This window comes from Ursus arctos, unplaced genomic scaffold (genome assembly GCF_023065955.2).
Source record: "Ursus arctos isolate Adak ecotype North America unplaced genomic scaffold, UrsArc2.0 scaffold_28, whole genome shotgun sequence".
Lineage (NCBI taxonomy): Eukaryota > Metazoa > Chordata > Mammalia > Carnivora > Ursidae > Ursus > Ursus arctos.
Genome location: NW_026622963.1, coordinates 37,015,068 through 37,038,411, shown reverse-complemented (window position 1 = coordinate 37,038,411; position 23,344 = coordinate 37,015,068). Strand labels below are relative to the sequence as shown.

General features: G+C 60.1%; 1 protein-coding gene and 1 long non-coding RNA gene across 3 annotated transcripts in view; one reads left to right on the top strand and one right to left on the bottom strand.

Moving 5' to 3' along the window:
• The window catches only part of CEMIP (cell migration inducing hyaluronidase 1), a 134,270-nt gene extending 120,873 nt beyond the window's left edge, over positions 1-13,397 (top strand). Inside the window, exons 22-29 of one of the 2 annotated variants that reach the window (XM_057303644.1) lie at positions 397-612; positions 3,396-3,607; positions 4,269-4,454; positions 6,539-6,743; positions 6,911-6,994; positions 7,618-7,775; positions 10,626-10,726; positions 12,193-13,397. In XM_057303644.1, coding sequence (XP_057159627.1) covers positions 397-612; positions 3,396-3,607; positions 4,269-4,454; positions 6,539-6,743; positions 6,911-6,994; positions 7,618-7,775; positions 10,626-10,726; positions 12,193-12,320 — 1,290 coding nt within the window. In that variant the 3' untranslated portion in view covers positions 12,321-13,397. Of the gene's footprint in view, positions 1-396; positions 613-3,395; positions 3,608-4,268; positions 4,455-6,538; positions 6,744-6,907; positions 6,995-7,617; positions 7,776-10,625; positions 10,727-12,192 lie in introns of both variants that reach the window. The other variant, XM_026510586.4, reaches the window with a different exon arrangement.
• Positions 13-22,545, bottom strand: LOC130541940 (uncharacterized). The gene is made up of 4 exons (XR_008956074.1): positions 19,862-22,545; positions 18,728-18,775; positions 8,773-9,016; positions 13-1,060 (listed from the first exon to the last, which is right to left on the bottom strand). It is a non-coding gene; the product is annotated as an uncharacterized LOC130541940 (long non-coding RNA).
• Positions 22,546-23,344: the final 799 nt, after the last annotated feature.

Sequence of the window (23,344 nt, the reverse complement as noted above, 5' to 3'; positions counted from 1 at the left end):
TGCGAGAGGTCAGTCACAGAAACCCCCGCGGCTGGTGCTGGAGACTGTTCCTAAAACAGCACGTACACACGCCCTCTCCTACACACACGCACGCACACGCGCTCCGGCGTCCCCTCCCCTCCACACATCGGAGCGCTCTCCAGGGTCTCCCGCCAGCCCTCCTGTGAGCAGAGGCCAAACAGACATGGTGGGTCTCGAGCTGAGGCCGGTGAGCATCTGGCTGTTTGTCTGGCTCCCTCTGTGAGGTCAGCCGTGAGGCCTCCTGCTGCGCCCGAGAGCGTCTTGGGGTTGGCCAGGGTGTCATGTCAGTGGAAATCGAAACTTCTCCCTGGCCTCATGACGGCTGAGGTTTCCCTTCACCTCTGGCCCGGCCTTACTTTCTTGGGCTCTGTTTAGATTACTTCCAGAGTGTTCTTCGGAGAGCCTGGGCCCTGGTTCAACCAGCTGGACATGGACGGGGATAAGACGTCGCTGTTCCATGACGTCGACGGCTCTGTGTCCGAGTACCCGGGGTCCTACCTCACCAAGGACGACAACTGGCTGGTCCGGCACCCGGACTGCATCAACGTCCCCGACTGGAGAGGGGCCATCTGCAGCGGCCGCTATGCACAGGTGGGGAGGCCAGGGTGGGGCCACCCGTCCCCCCGGCCCGTGGCAGGCAGGAGCGCGTGCCTGCTGCAGGCCTGGCTCTGTGCCGAGCAGGAGATTTGGGTGTCTTTCCTCTCCAGTTTTGCTTTTTCTCTTTCCTCCTCACCGAGTAGAATTTTCAAAAAGTCAAAGTGAAAACGCTTCATAGGCAGAAAGCAGAACGCCCAGGAAGGGGGCACTCTTGAGGTCAAGGGCTTGGATTAAGTCAGGCTCCAGCGCTTCGAGTCGGTGTGACGACGTGGGCAGCTGTGAAACCAGCTCCTCAGGTGACGGAGCCTCGGTGTCCTCATCTGTGAAATGGGGGTGATAGCTGAGCCTCAAGGAGGCTGTGGGTTCACACGCGGATGTACAGCGCTCCGCCGGCCCGACCGCGGGAAGTATAATGCAAACCACGCATGTGGTCTTAAATCTTCTAGAAGCCACGTCAAACAGGAAAAAAAAACAGGGGAAATTGATTTTAATAATATTTTAAAAAATATTTTATTTACTTATTTGAGGGGGAGTGAGAGTAAGCATAGAGGGAGGCAGAGGGAGAAGCAGGCTCCCCGCTGAGCAGGGAGCCCAACTTGGGGCTCGATCCCAGGACCCTGAGATCATGACCTGAGGCAAAGGCAGTCACTTAACCAACTGAGCCACCAGGCGCCCCAATTTTAATAATACTTCATCATGTATTTTCACAGCATAGTCAGAATACTGCTGTCTCCACATGTAATCAATATATACAAATCGTTAGCAAGGCCCTTTACATCTGTGTATGCGTCTTCCCGTTCTAAGTCTTCAAACTCCATGGCCATTTTGTACTTAGAGCCCAGCCCACCTGGGTGTAAATTCCCAACAAAGTGAAGGCGGGTCTACGGAAGGGACAGCGTCGTGTTTAGTGGGAAACCATTTTACACTGCCTTTGGTTTGAAGTTTAAATTAATGACGATAAAATGTAAAGTTGAGGTCCTCAGCCATGCTGGTCACGTTTCCAGGGCTCAGTGGCCGCGTGTGGTCACTGGCTATTGTACAGAACGGCACGGGGAGCATGGGAGAACCGAAAATCATCGTTGGCTAGTACAGTGTTACCGTTAGCGACTATGTGGCTGAGTGGTGAATAAATGAGGGGACATGCCCAAGAGAAGGAAGGTGCTAGAGTCGGCGGGGGGTGGCCCCGGAGGGGGAGGACACGTGTGCGAAGGAAGGAGGTTGTCCTCAGGACCACCACGTGGGCAGGCACTGTGCGCACTGGGAATGGGGGGTTGGTGAGAAAGGCGCTTGCGGGAGGTCTGGGGTCCGGCAGAGACGGGACAGGGAGCTGGTGCCAGGGAGGCGAAGGGGCCCCGGGATCAGGTGGGCACACGGAAGGGAGGGTGCTGGAGAGACAGGTGCCGGTGGAGCAGGAGGGCAGGTGGGAAGACAGGGCCGGGTGGGCTCAGGGCAGCAGGTCAAGGCGTTTGCGGGATAGAAGGTGAGGCTGGACAGTGGGCTGAGGAGGGCGGTCCCTGCAGAGCACCTAAGGGTGGGAAGAGGGCCCGGGAGGGTGGGGGATGCCAACCAGAGGCGTGGGGGAGGACTGCGAGCCGGGAAGGCCGAGTGCAGACCGGAGCCCGGGCAGGGGAAGGGCGCCCACCTCCCGGGCTGCGGGGTCTTCGCAGCCCTGCTGGAGAGCCCCGGGGGGAGGTGGGCCTGTGGAAGGATCCGGAGAGGCTCCTGCCACCTGCTCAGCACGAGGAGTGCGATGCTGGGGGAAGCCGTGGGCGACCTGACCATGTCGGGAAGGCACGCTGGGAGGCAAGGTCAGAGTTTGCGGATAGACGGGATCGGGTCCTGAGGATTAGAGGGAGACAGAGCCCTGGACCCTGGTGCCCCCGCCGCAGGCGCTCCTCATGGCCCCCGCCTGGAGCACGAGGCCCTCGTGCAGAGCCTGCCACCCCTCCCTTCCCACACGTTGCTTGTCTTCTTGCAGAAACTCTGATTGTTAGCACTTGCCCGCTTATCGGAACAGCCCCTGCTTCATCGGGACTCACGATCCCCTCCCTTTGCAGCTTCGTCTTCCCTTGAACTTGAGGTTGTCTTGAGTGCTCGAGCTACTGGCAGTGCTGAAGTTTCCCTTTCCGTTTCATGAAGGGATAACCCCTCCCCTCCATGTGCACAGTGGCTCAGGGCTGTGCTGGCCACGGCCACGGGGATGCCACCTTAATACGGGATGCCGTGTCTGATGCCGAGGCTGGCCCATAGCAACAGGGCTTTTGGGTCCCTGGGATTTTCAGTGCGTTCTGTGAAATGAGATGCCACTGATGGGTGCAGGGCATAGTGACACAGGGACGGGCCACACGGGCCAGACCCCGGGGAAGGGAGGGAGAAGCAGCACACGCCGGGCTGTCTTTCCGATGCAGGCAGGATGGCAGCTGCGGAAAGGGAGCGGCATTCACGGTGGGATTGTACAAGTTCTCTGTCCCCCACCCCTCCCTCCCTCCTTCGTCATCCCCTCCTTTCCCGGTGACTTTGGGTTTGCCGTGTGACTATGAAGCCAGCCCCTCCCCCGTGACCACTAGGATATCCTGGACAGGAAGCCTTAGCCGGATCGCACACCCGCCAGCAGAAAGATATGCCCCCTTACTTGGCCGTTTGTTCACGTGTCCTTAAAAGGGCTCCAGGAGAAAGTTCCTTTGAAAGTGGAGCCTGTAGTGAGATGTTAACCAGATGCTCTTGGAATCATCCCTTGTAACCGTCCGGATGTGTGCTTCCCTTTTGGGTTGGAAAAGATGTACATTCAGGCCTACAAGACCAGTAACCTCCGGATGAAGATCATCAAGAACGAGTTCCCCGGCCGTCCTCTCTTCTTGGAGGGGGCCCTGACCCGCAGCGCCCACTACCAGCAGTACCAGCCCGTCGTCACGCTGCGGAAAGGCTACACCGTCCACTGGGACCAGATGGCCCCCGCCGAGCTCACCATCTGGCTCATCAACTTCAACAAGTGAGTGGGTGCCCGGCCGGAAGCAGCGTGAGCTCAAGGCCGCGGCGAGGACGTCTCCCCGCGAAGTCCCAGGACCCCAGGCCAGCCCACGTCAGCGGAAGGACGCCTCTAGAGGGGCTGAGAGCAGCCGGTAGCGAGGGTCAGAGACCCGGGCTGAGCCCCCGCTCTGGGCATGGCTGAGCTCGGGCACAGGTCAGGCTCCAGCGGCGGCTATGCTCTGCCCCATCGAGGAGCTGGGGCTGGTGTCACCTCGCAGTGCCACCAAGGGAGGCTCGCATGCTTTCTGTGAACACGGTCACCGTCTCCCTGGGAGACATTTGTCACATGTGGAAAACGACACCCACAGACATGAATGGGCCCCGAGATTGGGCTGGGCCAGGAGGGCTGAGCCACGTCCTCCAGATCGTGGGCTCGTCCGCAACAACGCAGACGAGAGAGCGTCTTTCTGCTCTCAGTGGAGCGCTCCACTGCAGGCCCGGGAGGCCACGAGCTGCCGTCCCCACCCCCACACACTCCGCACAGACCCTGTGACACAGCAGCAGGTGTTCCTTCAGGACGCCCCGCTGCAGAAACGGAGTGCCGTCTGGGGGAGGGTGGCTCGGTTTCTCTCCGGGGACTGCCCCGGATGTCCCTGCTCGTGACCTGACCCTCCTGACTTTAGGGGCGACTGGATCCGAGTGGGGCTCTGCTACCCCCGAGGCACCACCTTCTCCATCCTCTCGGACGTGCACAATCGTCTGCTGAAGCAGACGTCCAAGACGGGCACCTTCTTGCGGACCCTACAGATGGACAAGTTGGAGCAGAGCCTTCCGGGCAGGAGCCATTACTACTGGGACGAGGACTCAGGGTGAGGAGCCCCCGCTCGGCCCCATGTCGCCCCCCCGGCCCTTCCGGTAGGCGTGAGAGCCTCCACCGGCTCCCCGGCCGGTGGCACAAAATCCTTTGCTAGGGGCCCCCGTTCAAAGGCCGACGGCACCGTCCACCAGTGACACTTCCCCAGCTGCCGAGTTTGCGGTAAAACAAACGTTCCACGACACACACGGGGACTGCAGGAAACGCGCCTGTTCCAGGAGCGCAGGGAAAGCAGGGAATCCTAGAACGGAGAAAACGTGGTGCATTACCTCCAATCCTCACAGGCCAGCTGGAGCCCGTGATGTTACCCCTCGTCCAGAGGGAGGGGAACAAGGAGGGGACAGGGAGGGGTCAGCAGGGGCCTCCCGGAGGCCACCGCACAGTCTGCGCACGGCTGGTCTCGAACCCAGGCCTACCTGTTGCCAAAGCCTCAGCCTTGTGCTCAGTAGATACAACAGGGATGGCGTTTGTCTGTGGAGATCAGGGAGCCCTTTGGTCCCCTCCCCTGAAAAGAGAGTAAGTCTGACATCTCAGGAATGCCCACACACGTGCGAAGCCATAAGGCTGTCGATAGCCAGGCCCCTGGGGGAGTCAGGGGAAAGGATCACTTTATGGCCATTTTTCCGTTCCTTTTTTTCCCCCCAAGATTTATTGAAAGAGAGAGAGAGAGAGAGAGAGAGAAAGCATAGACGGGAGGGGCAGAGGGAGAGGGAGAATCTCAAGCAGGCTCCACGCTCAGTGCACAGCCCAGTGTGGGGCTCGATCTCACAATCCGGAGATCGTGACCTGAGCCAAAACCAAGAGTCAGACGCTCAACCGACTGAGCCACCCAGGCGCCCCCATTTTCTCATTCTTATATTGAAATCAATGATAAGGAAATAGCTAACAAGTACTCTCTGGAGATACGGTTTTATCAATTTGATTAGAGAGAAATTAGAATTTGAAAGTCAGAGGCATAAGTAATATGCTGGGATGGGGGCCACGGCACCTGTTTTCTCACATAAATTCTAAGCCACTGTGGGGCAGACAGGCCGCAGGTGAGGGGGGTGGAGCCTGGTGATGAAGCAGCCGCTGGGGCACAGAGCTCCTGATAACGTCCCTGGGCAGCAGTGAGCGACCGCGACGCCCTGCAGACAGCCCCGCCCCCAGGACACGGGGCACAGAGGTGCAGACCGGGGGGCAGACGGGGCGCCCACCTTCCGGCCCTGCAGCCAGGGCGTGCTGACGATGAGGCCCGGCTTTATTTAGGTCAGTTCCGCGCTCGGGGACTGTGAGCTGGGTTACAGGAGGCTTGTTTCCCGTGTAGAAGCCCAACCCATTGGGCTTCCCCAATTCTCGAGGCCCCTCTGCGCGGCCAGCGTGTGTCCCTGGCGCCACCAGCCTTGTGTGGTGGCGGGGGCATCAGGCTCATGGGATGGTGTGGGCAAGGCCGACGGTCAGCGCCCAGGGACAGCCCGCGTCGGCGGGTCTAACGTTGCACGTGTGGGCATCAGCCCGAAAGCTCTCCCCGGAACGGAACCAACAGTGAAAAGCCCCAAGTTCGTGCCTTGGCGTGCTCGCCATCTGAGCCCCTGCACCCCCCGGACCGTGTCTGGTCCTTTCCTGTAAGCAAGAATCGATTCTGGGCCGGAGGAAGCCCGCTGCACTTTCCTGACTCAGCACAGTGAGGGGACAGACCACCCAGGTCTGCCACTGTCCTGCTGTGCGGTCCTGGGCAAGTCACTGGGTTTCTCTGAGCCATGGTTTCCCCGTCTGAGGAATCGGGATGCCGGCAGTGCCTACTGGTCAGGATCGTCTGAGGGGTAAATGAGATGCTGTGTGACTTCGCGGCTGCGCGTCGCACGGCGTAGAGCGGGGGCTCAGAGAAGGGTCCGCGTTGGTGCTATGAGCTTTATCCCGCAGCATTTGCCCCTGCGACCGCACACGACCTGAGACAGACACGGCCTGCTGGCCATGCTGTGAGGCGCGCGGGTCTAATGGGGGCGGCTTGGGAAGGTCCTTGGAGAGGGAGGAGGAGGAGGAAGAGGGGGAGGAGGAGGGCTCGAGCGCCGCAGCCAAGGGCCGCGCTCCCACCTGCAGGCTGCTGTTCCTGAGGCTGAAGGCCCACAACGAGAGAGAGAGGTTCGCCTTCTGCTCCGTGAAAGGCTGCGAGAGAATCAAGATCAAGGCTCTGATCCCGAAGAACGCGGGCGTCAGCGACTGCACGGCCACCGCCTACCCCAGGTTCGCCGAGAGGCCTGTGGTGGACGTGCCCATGCCCAGGAAGCTCCTTGGCGCCCAGCTGGTGAGTGGCCGGGGCGGCCGGGAGGCTCCTTCCCGGGCATCCGCCTGGCCCCCCGGCCGATGCTGGGTCTGGGGTCCCGGGACACGCGGGGGACGGCCACCCTCCCAGCCACGCTCTTGGCTCCCCAGACCCAACAGCCACGCCCCGCTCTGCTTGTTTTCCAGAAGACGAAGGACCGCTTCTTGGAGGTGAAGATGGAAAGTTCCAGGCAGCGCTTCTTCCACCTCATGAGCGACTTTGCATACATTGAAGTGAGCGCTCTGGCCCCACAGGGGTTGGGGGGCTGACCGCAGGGTGGGGTCAGTCTCCTAGGGCTGCCGTCACCAGCCTTCCTCCTCCGAGGAACGTATTCCCCCGTCATTCTGGAGGACGAAGTCCAACATCGGGGGGTTGGCAGGGTCTGGTCCTTCTTCGGGCTCCGAGGAGCGGCTGCCCGAGGCCTCTGCTGGCCCCTGGTGGCTGCCGGCCATCCCTGCCGTCCCCGGCTCGAGGACATGCCTCTCCAACGCCTGCCTCTGTCCACATGGCCTTCTCCCTGAGTGTGGGAGTCACGCACCCTCTTCCTTCCTCCCACAAGGACACCTATCGCTGGATTTAGGGCTCGTCCTAAATCCACAAAGACCTCACCTCCAGACCCTTAACGTCATGACCTTATGTCCACAGAGGGTGACTTTCACAGGCTCCCAGTGATGGGGCCATCACTCAGGGCCCTCCAGGGGGCTACAGAGATCTGATGGAAGAGGGTTTTATGCTTGGAACAACTTTGCAAGCTGGCTGCCCTCGGGGTCCACGGGGGAGCCACGGAGCAGGAGAACCTCGGGGCTTTGCTGCCTTCGGGACCCCACGTCACAGGCGTGTTGCTTTGGGCCTGCAGGTGGACGGGACAAAGTACCCCAGCGCGGAGGACGGCATCCAGGTGGTGGTGATCGACGGCAGCCAGGGGCACGTGCTCAGCGACACGAGCTTCCGGCACGCCATTCTGCAGGGTATCCCGTGGCAGCTGTTGGAGCACATGGCGGCCATCCCCGACAAGTGAGTGTGTGCAGGGCAGACCCCCAGGCCAGGCCCCCTCCCTGTCGGGTCTGCTCTGCGGGAGCTGGGGGCGTCTCCACAAGGAGCTGCCCGCCCAGTGACTCGTGTTGGAGCCGCGGCTGTGCGGAATGTAGGTCAGGCCGAGGCGGCCGGGCTGCCCGCTTACCAGTGGGAGGCCTGCCCTGGCCCTCTTCCCCGACCACGACACACTTTCCCAGCATGATCTCACCCCTCCCACACTTCCAATGCGATCCAAATGCTGGTGGCTTTTGAGTACCTCCAGCCCAGACCTTGGCTCGGCCCCGGACGTTCCCGTCCGACTGCTCCTTGGGCAACGCCATCCGGATGTCTCCTCTAGGATGGACTCTCGCCGTCTGTCGTCTTGTAACCTCCCAGAGCAGCCCTTCCTCCTGCTCGCTCTGCTTTGGTTCCTCAGCACTGTCCCTGCAGACAGCTGCACCGGACTCTGGCGTCCTGCCCGGTTCCCCCTTCAGTTCTCCTCTGTGCCCCTGTCCCCGTCAGCCAGCCTGCCTGCGCGTCCTCCTGCCGGTCCTCCCTGTGGCTGCCCCACGGGCCCCTCCGGCACCAGCACCCCTGGCTCAGCTCCTACCAGGCCAGCCCGTCCACCTCCCCCCTCAGACCCCCCCCTCCCTGCGGACTGCTGGCCTGAATTCTCACCTGTACCTCCCGCCCCGTCTCCCAGACGTCCCTGGGAACTCCCCAGCACTCCCCAATCCAACACCCGTGCATGTCTTCGGTGAGCTCCCTTCCATGCAGCCTCTACGACAGCGCTAGTCTTGGTAGGACCCGGGCCACGGCTACTCCCGGGTCCAGGGCACGCGCTTCTGGACGTGGGGGCCGCGTCTCACTCAGATGCGCGTCTCTGGTAAGCCGGGGGTAGAACCCACTGAAGAGCCAGGAGCTGGCACGGCAGGAAGTCTGAGTAAAGTGCTCAGTGTGGCCCCTGCCACATAGTAGGTGCTCAGGACATACCTACCGGTGAGAACACATGAGCTTCCCTGACGCCGAGTGTGTGATGGGCGCGTCCAGAGAGTGGGGGCTCTGCTCACACTAAGCCTCTGCGTCGTCCCTCACTAGAAGCTTCTTTAGCATTGCACATTCATGCAGAAAGCTCAGATTTACTGATTTGGGGAACACACATTTTTCATCTTGAGATCCGTAGTTTTCATGCCTTTTTTGGCCAGAGGATTCCTTCTTGAAACGACACAGGATGCAGAAGTCTGCAACAAGAAGGGAAAAGGCAGAGCCGCTTCGTTTAGGGGGGGGGCAGAGGCATGGGACCCCCACCGCCTGGGCCCGGGCAGCAGCCCCATGAGCCTCGGGGGGGAGCCCTCACTGAGAACCTACTGACAGCGAGCCCCGGGGCGGCACCAGATGCCCTGACGGCAAACGGGTACCGGCGGACGCCTCTCTGACCTCCTATGAAGGAGCAAGGAATGGGGCAGGGCAGGGCCTACCCCACTGTCGCCCAGGCCGGCCCTGCCCCTTCTATCCTATCCCCGCCCACCAGGGAAAGAAGCAGGCCGCTGCTCACCCCGAGAACATCAAAGCTGGCTTGCAGGAGTGGGCTCTGCCCTGCCACCCCTGGGAATCTCCCCACGGGCAGGTGCAGGGGCTCACAGGCTGGGACAGCCCCACACCAGGCAGACAGGGACACCTCCAGCGTGCGGGCTTCTGTGTCCGGTTCCCGTGAGCTAACCTTGGGCCCTGTCTGGAGGGCATGACCTTTGATTGGGGTCACCCCAGCCGAAGGGTCTCCAGCCTTTGCTCCGGACTGGAACAGTGGCGAACAGCCTCCGGGAACGCAGCCTGAATCCAGCGCTGAGGCTTTGTTTGCCATGCTCCCTCTCCCTAGCGGACTTACCCCCAACGCCGTGGGCCTCCTCCCCAGCCTCCCCGAGGGCCACACGCAGCCCCAACTCTCTTCCCATGCGTCGTGAGGGCTAAAAGCCCTTTGTATCTGAGGAGTGCTCCTTCTCCCAGGGGGACACAAATGGGGGTGACAGAGGGTTCCAGAATCCTGTAAGTCTCCCCATGTCTGGACTGTGGTCTGTGGTTATGGGATTCCTTTGAGATGTGAACGGGAAGCCCCATTGGGCTTCTATTCCTGGGGGAGGTGCTCATTTCCTCCTGTCTGGCCCGGCAGGCTGAGTCTGCCACCAGGAGCCTATGTTCCCAACACTTTGGCCTGAACACAACCAAGGCAGGGGAGCCTCGCTCCGGAGCTGGGCTTTTGCAAGTGGGGACCACCAGGCTGGGTGCACCCCTAGCTCTGGGCCTCTGCCCCCACCCCCGAGCACGGCTCCCCTTGGACAGGTCCTCTCAGACACTTACTAAACTCTCCCCAATCTCCCCATTTGGAGCCATAGCGCTGTCTTGCCCGAGCAGAGGAAAGTGATGTGAACGCAGAGATTAACCCTCCCGAGCACGTGGTAACCCCAGGCTGGGGCTTTCTCTCCCGCCACGCTTCTCTCTGGTCCTAACCAATAAATGCAATCCGAAGTCCCTGCTCCCCGTGCCCGGCCCTGGCAGAGGTGTGCTCTGCACACCTACTCTGTCCTGTCTGGGACAGACATGCACAGGCAGCGGGCCAGCGGAGCGCAGGCTCGGAGAGGCCACAGGCACCGACCGCGGCCAGATGAGTGGGAGGGGTGCTCAGGATGTCGGTCAGCACATGGAAAGAGCCGGTCAGCTCGGCACGCGGGACAGGCTGCCCTGTCCCAAATCCCCGGTCGGGCCTCTGGGCGCTGCTGACTGCCCTCCACCCCCCACCGCCCAGGAGGAGCCCTCCCGGCAGCCTGGCCTCTAATGTCCTCTTCTCTTGCGCAGCTCCATCGTGCTCATGGTGTCCAAGGGAAGATACACCTCCAGGGGCACCTGGACCAGAGTGCTGGAAGACCTCGGGGCAGATAAGAGCATCAAGCTGAAAGGTGAGCGGTCTAGAGGGGGACTGTGCACTGACTGTACGACTCCCTCCTAACGCGCAGGCAGATACCAGAGGGAACTTGCTGGAGCTCTTCCGTCTGCTCCCCCACCTTTAACAAAGTGTCCGCAGAAAAGTGGCTCGATATGGCTGTCCTCGCAGGTCCTGCTGCTCAGCCTGGCAGGGCAAACCTCCCCCTCCACACTCCGGCGGATGTCCAGCATTCACGGCACGGCGCAGTCCGCAAAGCTGTTGTTTGTCCCGCCCTACCTGGGGGGAAATGAAAGCCCAAGGAATCTAGGTGGCTTGTCCAAGGTCACCCAGCACTTTTGCCACAAAGCCCAGCGCAGACCCCACAGGGAAGAAGCCGGCCGGCCCAGAAATGCCGGCCTGACATGCGTCACAGTCCCCGCAGGCTGTGTTGGGGGGCGTCCCTGGGGAGGCTGGGAGGGAGGCAGAGCGAGTCTGTGGACCCTGTTGTCCACTGGGGTCCGTGTGTGGTGTGCAGCCCTGCCCCTGCGGAGCGCCTTGTAGTTCATGAAGAGCCAGGGCATTCGGGGCCCTTATTTCCGTTTCAGAAGGAATTAGACACTTCAGTAACTTGCCCAGGATTTCAGTTTGGAGCGAATGTGTCTCGTCCAGAGCCAGTCAGGGCGGTTGGCTGCCGTGCCATCCCGACCATGAGAACCCTCTAACGCTGGTCGCCCATCAGGGCGTTAACTCCAGGCAGCTCCTGGAGAAAAATCAGGAACCATGAATGAAGACCCTTCAAAGGAGCCGAAAGAGAACCCCAGGGGAAGAGAGGTCTCTTTTCCAGCTCAGTCCTGGAATCATTTTGGGGCCTCTCTCTTTTTAAGTAAGACCATGTTGCCAAAAGCTGACATGCCTAAGGTGACCTCAGTCGCACGGTGCTTTCCCAGTGCTGAGAAATGGGGGCCGCCCCTCAGTGTGGACATGGAGCCCCACGCCCCTCAGACAGTTAAGCTCTGAATGCAGGAGGGAGACCACTGTGCGGGGCCGAGGCCTCGACGTCTGGTCGGGCTGCTCCATCCACTCTGTGCCCTGGACGACGTCCTTCTAAGGCCACAGCACGTGGGAGCGGGGGAGAGATCTTGTAGATGTGCCATCCCTCGTGGGACAGATGGGGACGCTGGGCTCCAGACAGGGGCAGGGGGCTCAGCTCGAAGGTGGCGGGCACTCTCAGATGTCCTGTGTAAAGCACAGCCACCACCCTGGGCGGCTGGCCCCAAGGCTCAGGTGACACCCCACGTGCCCCCCGCAAATGACACCAGGTACCATCAGCAGCCAGGCACAGAGCTTTCCCGGCGGGGGGGGGGGGGGGACACCATCTGGCGCACTGAGGAGAGGGCTACTTGGTAGGGGCAGGGGGATGGCAATGGGGAGCCCTGCGAGTGGTGGGGCGTAGCCATTCTCTCGGGGCTTCTGTTCATGGGACCCATCCCTGCTTTGCAGAGAAGATGGCATTCGTTGGCTTCAAAGGGAGCTTCCGGCCCACCTGGGTGACTCTGGACACGGACGACTACAAGGCCAAAATCTTCCAAGTGGTGCCGATCCCCGTGGTGCAGAAGAAGAAGCTGTGAGCCGGCCTGTCCCTGGCGCCGCCCCACGGTGCGCGGTGAGGCAGACCCTGGCAGCGGACCTGGGCGGGGACCGGGCGGGGCGGCTGGCTCCCCAGCCCCTGGCACCAGCAGTGTCAGCCCTGATGGGCCGAGGGAAGGCTATCAGAGATGCCTGGTGCTGCCCCCTCCCCGCCCCCACTCAAGTGTCTACCTGCAGCCCCGGGGGCGGAGCTGCCCACGCTGGAGACCTTCTCTTCCCTGCAGCCTCCTGGGTGCTTCTCTCCAGTCTGTGCCTCTGCAGGGGTGGGGGTAGGGGGGTCGTACAAGGAGCCCTGAGCCGTGCTGGCAACAGGGTCTGCTTCGGCAGGAGCCCCGGTCCAGCCATTTGCAGATCCCCGTGCTCTTCAGCACGCACGGCAGGGGGGTGGAGACAGGAAAAAAGAGACCGGTCTTCAGGAAATCTTTGTTCCTGTAGGCAAGCACCAGCCTTCATGGGGTTAGGAGCCGGAGTATAGACAGCGCTCGCCAAGGCGGGACCGGCTCCCCTTGGGGAAGGGGCGAGCCCTGCCTCTGGAGGGGTTCAACCTTTCTGGAGACTTCAGGTCCCGGGAGGGGGATAGGACTAGATGACTTCTAGAGGCCCTTTCCGTTGTGAGATTGCAGAAGTCTGTGGCTTTTCGTACCGCATGCAGAACCCAGCCGAAGACGAGGGGAGTCTTTCTGGCCAGTGCCTGTGACGCGGGGTGCCCTGGGGCAACCAGGGTGGGGGCGGTGAGAAGCCAGGCCTGGAGTCAGGGGCTCGCAGGCCCGGGGGACAGGTGGTCAGGTATACACACCCTCCGATGCCAGGTAGAGAATGTGACGGGGGGAGACGAAGAGCCACGCAGGTTCCTCTGGAGGGAAGGATCCCACAAGCTTGGGTGGGTCAGGAAGCTTCCCCCAGGAGGAGGAATGGGGCCTGCAGGAAGGAAGGGCAGGGCATCTGGGTGGGCAGAGTAGTTTGGAGGGACTGCCCTTCCTGCCCCCATCTGCCTGAAGCTGGTGACTGCAAGGTCACCCTCCGCGTGATGCTTGCTGGCCCACTCATCACGGCCAAGCATGAGAGGGCGGGGGGAGGGCGGGGGCGGCTGGGTGGGTTCATAACGCCTGCCGCGGGGAGCACTTCGGTCCCCAGCCAGGCGCCCTCTGACCTGGACAGGCATGGAGCTAGGTCGAGAGAAGCAAGCTCCTATTTGGGGCCTCATGTGTTCTTGAATGGGCTCACCCCTCAGCCCAGGGTTTCAGGGCTGGAAAGGACCTTGATGCTGATCTAGTCCCAAACCCCCATTTTACGGATGGGGCACGTGGACCCTGACATGGGGAGGAACCACATAGCCAGGCTGGGGGGCGGGCCGGCAGTCCCATGCCCAGCCCCTGCTGCCACGCCACGTTGCCTCAACGATGGGACCCAGAGTGCCTTGCACTCCCGAGGGAGCTCCCCAAATGGGGCCAAGCCCCCTGGAAGGGAAAACTGTCAGAATAGAGAGAACCGACTAATGACGGCTCCCTCCTGGCCTTCTGTGCACATGGGGCTGCCCTCCCTCGGGCTGGGGGCGGCCCTGCAGCCTCCACGGTGTTCAAAGTACCTGCCATCCCTCGAGAGGGCTCACAACAGCCACGACCCTTCCACTGGTGCCCCCTGGTCTGTAGGCCTGCAGGTGTGGCCCAGGGGACAGCACTGGGGCACACCACCATGCTTCTGGTGAGCCGGCGTGGCTGCTCTAGGGGATCTGCCGAGCTGCAGGGCCCAGCGCGGGCCCTCCAGCTACTGCCCACCACCCCGCAAAACTCAGGGAAGGAGGAAAGCTCCCTGTCTCTGCTGAGGTCCCCGGGTCACCGGGGGGGGGGGGGGGAACGGGACACAAGGAGCTGCGTTTTCCCCTTTCCTGCACCAACCACAAACCCTTTCTTCAAAGAGGGCCTTCATGGCTCCCTGTGCCTGGCTGCATCCATGACACTCGGGCAGAAGGGCCCCTCCCCAGGCTGGGCCAACACCTCACAGTTCTCCCAGTGGCTAGGAGGTGGCGGCGGGACGTGGCAGCTGCCCAGGCCCTACTCCCGGGCGGACCTCTTGCGGGCAGCTGCATGGCCCTGCAGTGGGGAGCCGAGATGACCTCACATTCTCGGCTACGGTTCTGCGGGGTTTTCAGACTCTGGCAATGCAAAGGGTGACACACTGTGAACCACTTAGGATGTGATCACTTTGGATGGCCAGAAACGTGGACTGTTTTTGGTTCACTTTCCAAAATGATCTATTTGAAAATCCTCAGAGTTGTACATATGTCTAACAGTGCAGGATCGCGCACTTTCTCTCCGCCACCCACCACAGCTGGTGGCCGGGCGCGTGCTTGGTGGCATGGATTGTCTTGTGGCTTGGAAAATTGTTCCTATGGTTCTTTCTGTCCGTCAGTGTTCACATGAGTTGGGCCTTTAGGGTAAACGACACTCCCCTGAAATGCTTGTCTCCTTCCTGTTGCCGAAATAGCGGGTCCTTTTTCGGGAATTCGATGTATAGTGTGTTTTGTGTGTAAACGTTTCTTAGAGGCGCCACCATGAACAAAGATATATTTTCTATTTATTTATTATATATGCACTTGGAGAAGTCGTTGTCGGAGAAATGAACTGTCTTCAATGTTGTGTGTGGGGAGTGTACCCAGAGCCGTCTGCCGGCAGCAGAGGACCTTGGCTCTGGTGTGGAAAATCTTGCTGTACCATAGTAAACATACAAGGATCTCCTTCTCCTGCCTGCTTGTTTTGTTTTCCATGAATGCGGCCCTCAATTTAAGCCAGATCTCTATGGAGAATAAGATTGAGGAAATCAGCCTGAGCGCCTCTCTCTCCAAGAATTAGATGCCAAGGTCCTACCTTGCCCTGCCCCAAGGGGGCGCTCGTAGGAGCTGGTGCAGCTGGTCCCCCGCGAGATGTCATTCATTTGTGTGCCCGGCCAGGCCCAGGGCGTGCCCTGTCCTCCATGCTCCCAAGCCGTCAGGAAGCTGTCAGCAGCTCTGTCCCCAGGGGAAGCCAGGAGGGGCCAACAGGGTCTTGGCTAGAAGGACTGTGTCTTTCTTCCAGACGCCACACACAGTGTCCGAGGACAGTGTGGAGGTGGAGAAATAGGTCCAAACCAAGCTGCCAGACACGCTGGGGCAGAACCAGCCTAGCATGGTCCCTCGGCTGCCCTGGGAGGGCTCGCAGGATCTGGGCAGGAGAAGGTGAGAAGCAGAGCCTGGAACAGGGTGACCAGGGAGTGTCCTACGCTGCACAGCCCCGTAGGCAGCCCTCAGCCACACACGGCTGCCTGCGCTTCAATTAATTACAATGAAGTACAGTTAAGGTTCAGGTCCTAGGTGGCACTAGCCACGCGTGGAGTGCTCGGCAGCCCCTGTGGCTGGTGGCTGCCATCCTGCCCCACGGCACTTCCATCGTCCCAGAAAGGTCTTGTCCCGGTGGTTTCCAGAGAGCTCGCGGGGCTCCTACACTGGACTTTCTCCATCTCCACCCCCAACATGTGTGCGTGTGTGTGTTGATTGCGGGTGTGCGTGTGACTGTGTGATTGTGTATGAGTGTGTGAATGTGTGCGCGTGTGACTGTGTGGGTGTGTGCGGAATGTGTGTGCGTGTTAATGTGTGTGGGCCTGTGAAGGTGTGTTCGTGAATGTGTGTATGTGAATGTGTGAGTCTGTGTGCGCGTGCGTGTGTACTCGGTTCACTGAATGGGGCCGACACCACATCGGTGGTAGCGAGTCGTGAAAGACAAGTCTGGCGGCCCAGCCTGGACGCCCCGCGTTGGCGGCCGCGGCAGCTACGCGAGCCCTGCCCTCCAGGAACTGCCCGTGGAGGCGGAGGTCACGTGCGCACATTCAGTCAACAGCGTTTGGAGCGCCTGCTCCGAGCCCGGCGCTGCATCGAGGGGAGCGTGTAGTAGCCCGATGGAGAGCATGTGGCCCCACAGCCAGCGAGCAGCAGGCCAGGCTGGGGCGGCGAACCGTCCTCGCCTGGGGCAGGCAGGGGGCAGTGAGTGGGCCGCAGGTCAGGGACCGACGAGGGACGGGGACACAGCCCGGGGGGACGGAAAGCTAGCAGAGGTGGCGGGCCACGGGTCGGGGAGCCGCGTGAGGGGGAGGCCTATGGGCGGGTTTCAGAGACCCCTGGATTTGATGGTGGGGGCGGTCCCTAGTGACTCGGCCGCCAGCAGTGTCCCTGCTCAAACAAGCACGTGCACTGGCTCGTTGACACGGGGACGGCCCCTGGGGCAGGGTGGGGGACCAGCAGGGCCCCAGGAGACCGCAGCAGCCAGCCAACCCAAAAGCAGAGGGAGCAGCAGACAAGCCAGCGTGCAGAGACGCAGGGGCTCTGGGGGCCATTCAGCCTTTGCTCCTTCACCCACGCCTACAGGGGAGTCCCCGTGTGCACGGACACAGGCCAGCCTGGTGGGGGCCTGGGGACGGGGGGTGGGGGGCACAGGAGGTTCTGCAGACGAGCAGGAAGGACGCTCCTGACGAGGGAACAGGGCTCAGGGCCTGGAGGCAAAGGCCGGGGAGACAGCGCAGGAGGCCGTGGGGGGCTCCTCCCTACACGCTGGAGGGAAGGAGAGATGGGTGTCCACTAGAGAGGTCAGAGTTCAGACTGTCCGCCTGAAATGCAATGGCACAGAGTCGGAAGCAGGATTGGGGAGTTTTGTCCCCACGTCCAGGAGACAGACTGGATAGGCCCCGACCTAGTGTGTGCCTGCGTCTCGGCCTCATCACCCACCACCGCGTCACCCACCTGTCCTCAGCCTGGCCCCAGGCACGCAGAAATCTCATCACTTCTCACCCACCCAAGGCACCTAGGGTCCCCGCCATGCGACATGTGACCTGACCCCTGCAGCGGGCACACGCGTCCCTCTTTCTCCTCCGCTGGCTGATGCCTGCTCTCTCCAAGGCCGAGTTCCGCACAGGCTTCTCCGACCCACCCGTGGCCCTGTGCACCTTCCTCCTTCCTCCCCCAGGACCCAGGGCCTGCAGCCCCACAGCACACTCCCTGCCTCGGGCTGTCACTCACGCCTCCCACCAGCCTCGCTCAGGGCAGCTGACTTCCCACAGGGCAGAGCTGTGCCCTGTAAATGCAGCACTGAATGCTGAATGAAGGCACCGGCAGACCCGTCTCCGCCCTCTTCACCGAGGCCAGGACCCAGCTGCCTTCCGACCCCATGCTGAGCTCCCCTCCCCCAGGGCAGGGGAAGCAGTGGGAATTGAGAGGGGGAGGACCGCAGAGGCGTGAGGCTTGGCTCCAGACCACACGACACGGAGAGTACAGTCACCGTAAAGCAGCCTGAGTGAACTCTGGATTCGCAGCGCGTATGCACGTTATCGTTGTACCACACGATAGATCTGCGAGCATTATGTCTAGAGAAGCCAACGTACACACCTTAATTTTAAATTACTGTATCACGGGGCGCCTGGGGGGCTCAGTCAGTTAAGCACCTGCCTTCGGCTCAGGTCATGATCTCAGGGTCCTGGGATCGAGCCCTGCATCGGGCTCCCTGCTCAGGGGGAAACCTGCTTCTCTCTCTGCCTCTGCTGCCCCCCCCCACTTATGTGCATTCTCTGTCAAATAAATAAAAACTTGAGGAAAAAAAAGGTGCTGTCAGTAGAGAAATTAAAATTTAAAAAGATTAAAAAAAATAAAATACTGTCTCCCTAAAAAACGCTAGCCATCATCTGAGCTTTCAGGGGGTCGTCACCCCTGGTCACAGATCGCCAGGACAAATATGACGACGACGAGGAAATCTGATGTACGGCGGGAACCACCCAACTGGGACGCGGACACGCGAAGCGAGCCACACTGGAAAGACGGCGCCAACAGACCCGCTCAACCCAGGGCTGCCACGAGCCTCCAGTTTCCAAAACTCTGCAGTACCCTCGAAGCGCAGGGAGACCACTGAGCCCGCGATAACGCACACTCACCCTACTCCCCTTGCTGACAGTCGAAGACCTTCACATCCCACCAAGAAACCGAAACTCCGTCATTCGCTGACTGTAGGTTTACAGAACAAACGCTGGCCGCTTGGGGGTCTCCAGTGCTTGGGGGCCACCTCTTCTCTTAGTCAGGGAACCTGCTCAAGCTCCGTGACTGGGAGAAGGTCAGCGCCGCCCTTACTGCCGAGTCCTGCCCACGCACGCACGCACACAGGTGCATACACGCAGTGCACACGTGCGCACACGCACAGGTGCACTCACACCCGTGAGCCTCCGCTGCTCCCATGCACCACTGGCCCCCACTCCGGACCTCCCTTATCTCACCCAACAGAGCTGTCCCCTTGCTCCACTACACAATGACCTCGGTGGAAACACGGCCCCTTCCCTTCTTGATCCCCCCAAATTACAAGAACACACGGAAGTTACTCACACGTAGCAGGCTTTTGCGGAAAGCTTGGGAACATGGCGGAGCAAAAACCTAAAACAGAAAATTAGTCTTCATTACTGGAAAGTTCGTCCGCCTCCCCTCCCCCGAGGCATACACCTTCAGTAAATTCCTGCGTCCGGCTGCTACGTCTGGGACAACAGAATGCTCCTCACCTTATTCAAAGCATTGTTGTTTCCCTCCACTAGTTACAATTAAAAAAGAAAATTGGGTAGGACGCCTGGGTGGCTCAGTTGGTTGGACGCCTGCCTTCGGGTCATCCCAGGGTCCTGGGATCGAGCCCCATGTTGGGCTCCCTGCTCAGCGGAGAGCCTGCTTCTCTGTCTCCCTCTGTCCCTCCAGCTGCTTGTGTGTTCTCTCTTTCTGACAAATAAATAAATAAAATCTTTAAAAAACATTGGGCTAAGCGTTTCTTTTCTTTTCTTTTTTTTTTTTTAAAGATTTTATTTATTTATTTGACAGAGATAGAGACAGCCAGCGAGAGAGGGAACACAAGCAGGGGGAGTGGGAGAGGAAGAAGCAGGCTCATAGCGGAAGAGCCTGATGTGGGGCTCGATCCCATAACGCCGGGATCACGCCCTGAGCCGAAGGCAGACGCTTAACCGCTGTGCCACCCAGGCGCCCCTAAGCGTTTCTTTTCTTATCCAAACACTCATCCGGGAGCTCTGTGGAGCAAAGACGGTTTTCTCCGGGCCACCACCTTGCGCAGCACCAAGAGCCCACAGAGCCCATGACTGGTCTCGCTAACGTGACGGAGCTGAGAGTACAGGTGCCTCTTGCCAGGACCAGGCTGTGGAGTGGGGCTTGGTGGGGCAACAGGTGACAGTTACCCACGTTCTGAGCAGGTGGTCCCTGAGTCGTCCCTGAAGGACGCGTGGAGAGGCTGTTCTGGGCCCCATCACCCACCTCCAGAGTAGGGAATGGAAGGTGAGAGACCCTGCCCAGGGGCCTTGCCTGATGGAAATTCCAAGAATAGAATGTTTGTCCTCTCTCGGGTGCATCCCCCAAGCCAGCAGAGGGGTGCTAAGAGAACCCCTCTTGGGGAGATCGGGGTATTTGCAGGAAGACAAGGTTGACACTTCACTTCTCAGCTGGACACTTGCTGAACCCCAAACTCACAGGCCACCCAGCTGCTGCCCCCGTGGGGAAGAGCGTCCTCTGGAGAGCTGTCCCGTCTCCCTGTCACTCGGGAGGGCAGAGGCTGAAGATGTCTCTCTGTTCATCTGGGGGTGACTGAAGGAGAACAGAGCGCAGCGTCTGGATAGACACACTTCCACCTCTGGGCTGGGCAAGGACGCACGGGGCTTCGCACGAGCCACACACATCGCGGAGCTTACCCCCAGCGTGGGCGAGCCCGAAGGGCCCCTGCCCCAGACGGCTGCCTGCTCTGATGGGGGCATCCTTACAGGAAGGGGCTGAGGGGCGCCTCCAGAGGCAGGAGCTGAAGGAGAAAGTGGCTGTACCAGTACTCAACTGGGCACTGTATTGCTCAGATCAAAGCAGGTAGGACAGTATCTGGTAATAACCCAGAACACGTCCCGAGCCAAAAAGCCAACACTCGGACACGTGCCCTAACAGAGCGCACCTGAGGACATCTGCAATCGCACAGATTGGGGAAGGCTTGCTGCCCCTCCTGCTCCAGCCCCCCAGCTCTGTGCCCCACCCTGTAGGAGCCAGCTCGGACACGGAGCAGGAGGAGAAGAGGGAGACCCCCCCTGCCATTCCCTCCTGCAGGGGCTGGAAGAGAAGGCTGAGGCGGGGGGGGGGGGTAGCAGTGGTGGGCAGGTGAGCTGGCTGGGGGTGGGCAGGAGGAGAAAGCCCTGGTTTGTAGCGTATGCTGAAGCCCAGGGCGTGACTTTCCCGACGGGGCAGATGGCAAGCTGAGTCCCGTCCCCGGGAGCCCCGGCCCTCGTGAGCTGGCACTAGCCGGCCCCAGTGCATCGCCGGCGGGAGGCTGAGGCAGCAGAGTGCTTGGGAGGCACCCGTCTCTGTGCAGGTCTCTGCCCCACAGCACCAGCAAGTCCAGCAGACCCCCCAGAGTGGAAAGAAGAGGGTAAGGACTGGACCCCCAGGACAGGACTGCGTCACCTCCCGTAGCAGAAAGAGGCTGCTAACACGGGGACTTGCTCCTTGGTGTCTTCTAGAGTGATTTCTTGTCCTTCCCAGGCCAGATGGAACCCACTGCATCTGGCAGGGGATGGGGAGCGCTCTCTTGGGCGACACACCTAAGGGGAAGTCATCAAGATTGGTTGACAGGACTCCATGGAATTATTAAAATTTAAAACCCTAAATAATACTTAAGACAAATCAACGGAGGAAACGAGCTTACAATGGGTCTCCCAGATAAGAAGTCAGTATTGCGGACAAGCTGGGCACCTCTGTGTGCCCCACCCGCTCCCCTTAGCGCCCCAGGAGCAGGCAGGAGGCCACCAGCAGCCCCTGGCCTCTGACTCCCAGCGGGTCCAGCCAGCGGGCGGCACCTTCGGGAGGCGGGAGGCGGGAGGCGCTGGCTCAGGGAGCCAAGGTCACCGCTTCCCTCCTTGCTGGGCCTCTGTGGGCTGGCGCCATCCCACTGAGGAAGCCAGGACTTGGGTCAGAGCCCTCTCCCACCGTCTGCCTGGGGCCCAGTAACCGCCCTCCCTCCGGGCACCCCCAGGCCTCGGCTGGTGGCTGCTTCCTGTGGTTGCAGCCCAGGGTCACTGCCCTCCTCCTTGCTGCGGCCCAAACTTTATTCATGGCTTGCAAGTGGCCCCTCCATGAAACGATCCTTCCTGGGGCCTCCTGCTGGACTCTACTGATACTTTATACACGAGGTGCTCTTAGAAAGTTCACGTGAGCAATTGGGGGAGGGGAACAAAACCAGAAGGAAAACCGGAAGGGGCCATTCACAGAAGAAAGCATACAAATGGGAAACAAATACATTTACAACTTCAACCTCAATTATATGATGCCAATTGCAACAACAGTGAGATGCTGTTGACCGCCCAGCAAACTGAACGCCCAGGGACAGGAATGGAAACTCGTAGACGGTGATCAGCTGCTTGGTGCACTTTTTCTAGAAACAGATTTACTATTACATAAAAGTGATTTGAAAATGTGTGCAAAGTTTGGCTCCAGCACTGCGTCGAAGAATGCACCCTAAGTGGAGGGCTATGGGGGTGCGTGAGGATCGGTGACTGGAGCCTTCACTGAGGCATTTTACACGGTAACGGACACTCTGACACAACCCTAACAGCCAAAAATCAGAGAGTGGTTAAACCGAGGCATGTTCCCTTTGCCAAAATACAGATTAAAAATGACCATGGAAATATGGACAATTATCAAAGCTGGTGACAGGGGCCGGGACGCCGGCTACCTCTCACGCTGTTTGCGTTCCCTCATGTTCACAACAGTTCTGGGACAACAGGCCTCTGAAAGTTAGAAGTGGCCGGGTTAGGGAGTATTTAGCATGACGAGTCAAGAGCCTTAAAAACAGTCCTTCTCCGCGACCTACTAAGTACTTACAGGACATTTAGCCTCAGCAAACAGAGCCCAGGCGTGAAGCTGTTCATTCCAGGATTCTTTGTACTCACTTGACAGGGTCGAAGAAGCCCAATGTTCAGCTGCCCGGGAATGACTAAGTAACTCACGGTCTGCTCTGATGAATTATGAGCCCTCATTGAGATTCTGTTTCCAAAGAGTTTGCGATGACCCCCTGCTCACTCACTGGCGGAGTCAGCGGGCAGAATCCCTGTGGGTTCTGGAAGTCGCAGATCATTACAGGTTAAACGATCTTAGAGCTCGGCTGGCCAGCATTCCCCACATTTGACGTGTTCACACACACACACACACACACACACACACACGCCCTCTGGCTCTGCCACCCCCACCCAGGGCCATACTCCCACAGTCACTGGCCGCCTCCCTCTCTCCCTCCCTCCGTGTCTATCCTGGCCCTGCCCACTCATGCCCCTGGGCCTTTGCACCTCTTCCTCCCTTACCTCTTTCCTCCCTCCTGGTTCTGCATCTCAAAAGCCCAAAGAACTCCTCCTCAGTGGGCCGGTCCCTTATTTAAATCTCTTTGGGGAACGATGGTCTGGTCCAACTGTGGCACAGAGAAGTGACAGATACATTCTGGCTCCTGACATGCACTGATTTAAAATTAGAACTAGGTGACCAAAGGCAGAAAACACCACACTTACCCTCAAGGGGTTCTAAGGGAGGAGCAACGACCTCAGGGTGTCTGCAAGCAAGGTTCCTTCTATCCTCGGTGTTCAGGGACCTTTCTGTGCGTTGGAAAGGAGTCCATCTTGTCCTGATTCTTCCAGATCCTGGTCTGTAAATTCCAGGCCTGGCAGAACCCATCACTCCTGTTTACAGACGAGGTGAGGGCGAGGGACATCAAATACAGCACTCAAGGTCATCCAAGTTGGGGCTGAGGCAGGAGGCGAGGATCAAAGAGGCCCCGTGTATCCAAGCCCACGGCGAGAAGCCTCACTCGCCAGAGGAAGAATGCCCGCTGGCCCGGAGCAGCAGACGCAGAGAGACCAGATGTCCCCAGGAATTCCTGACATTCCCGATGGCAGCCCTCCCTGCCCGCAGTGCTCCAGGCTCCAGATCTGT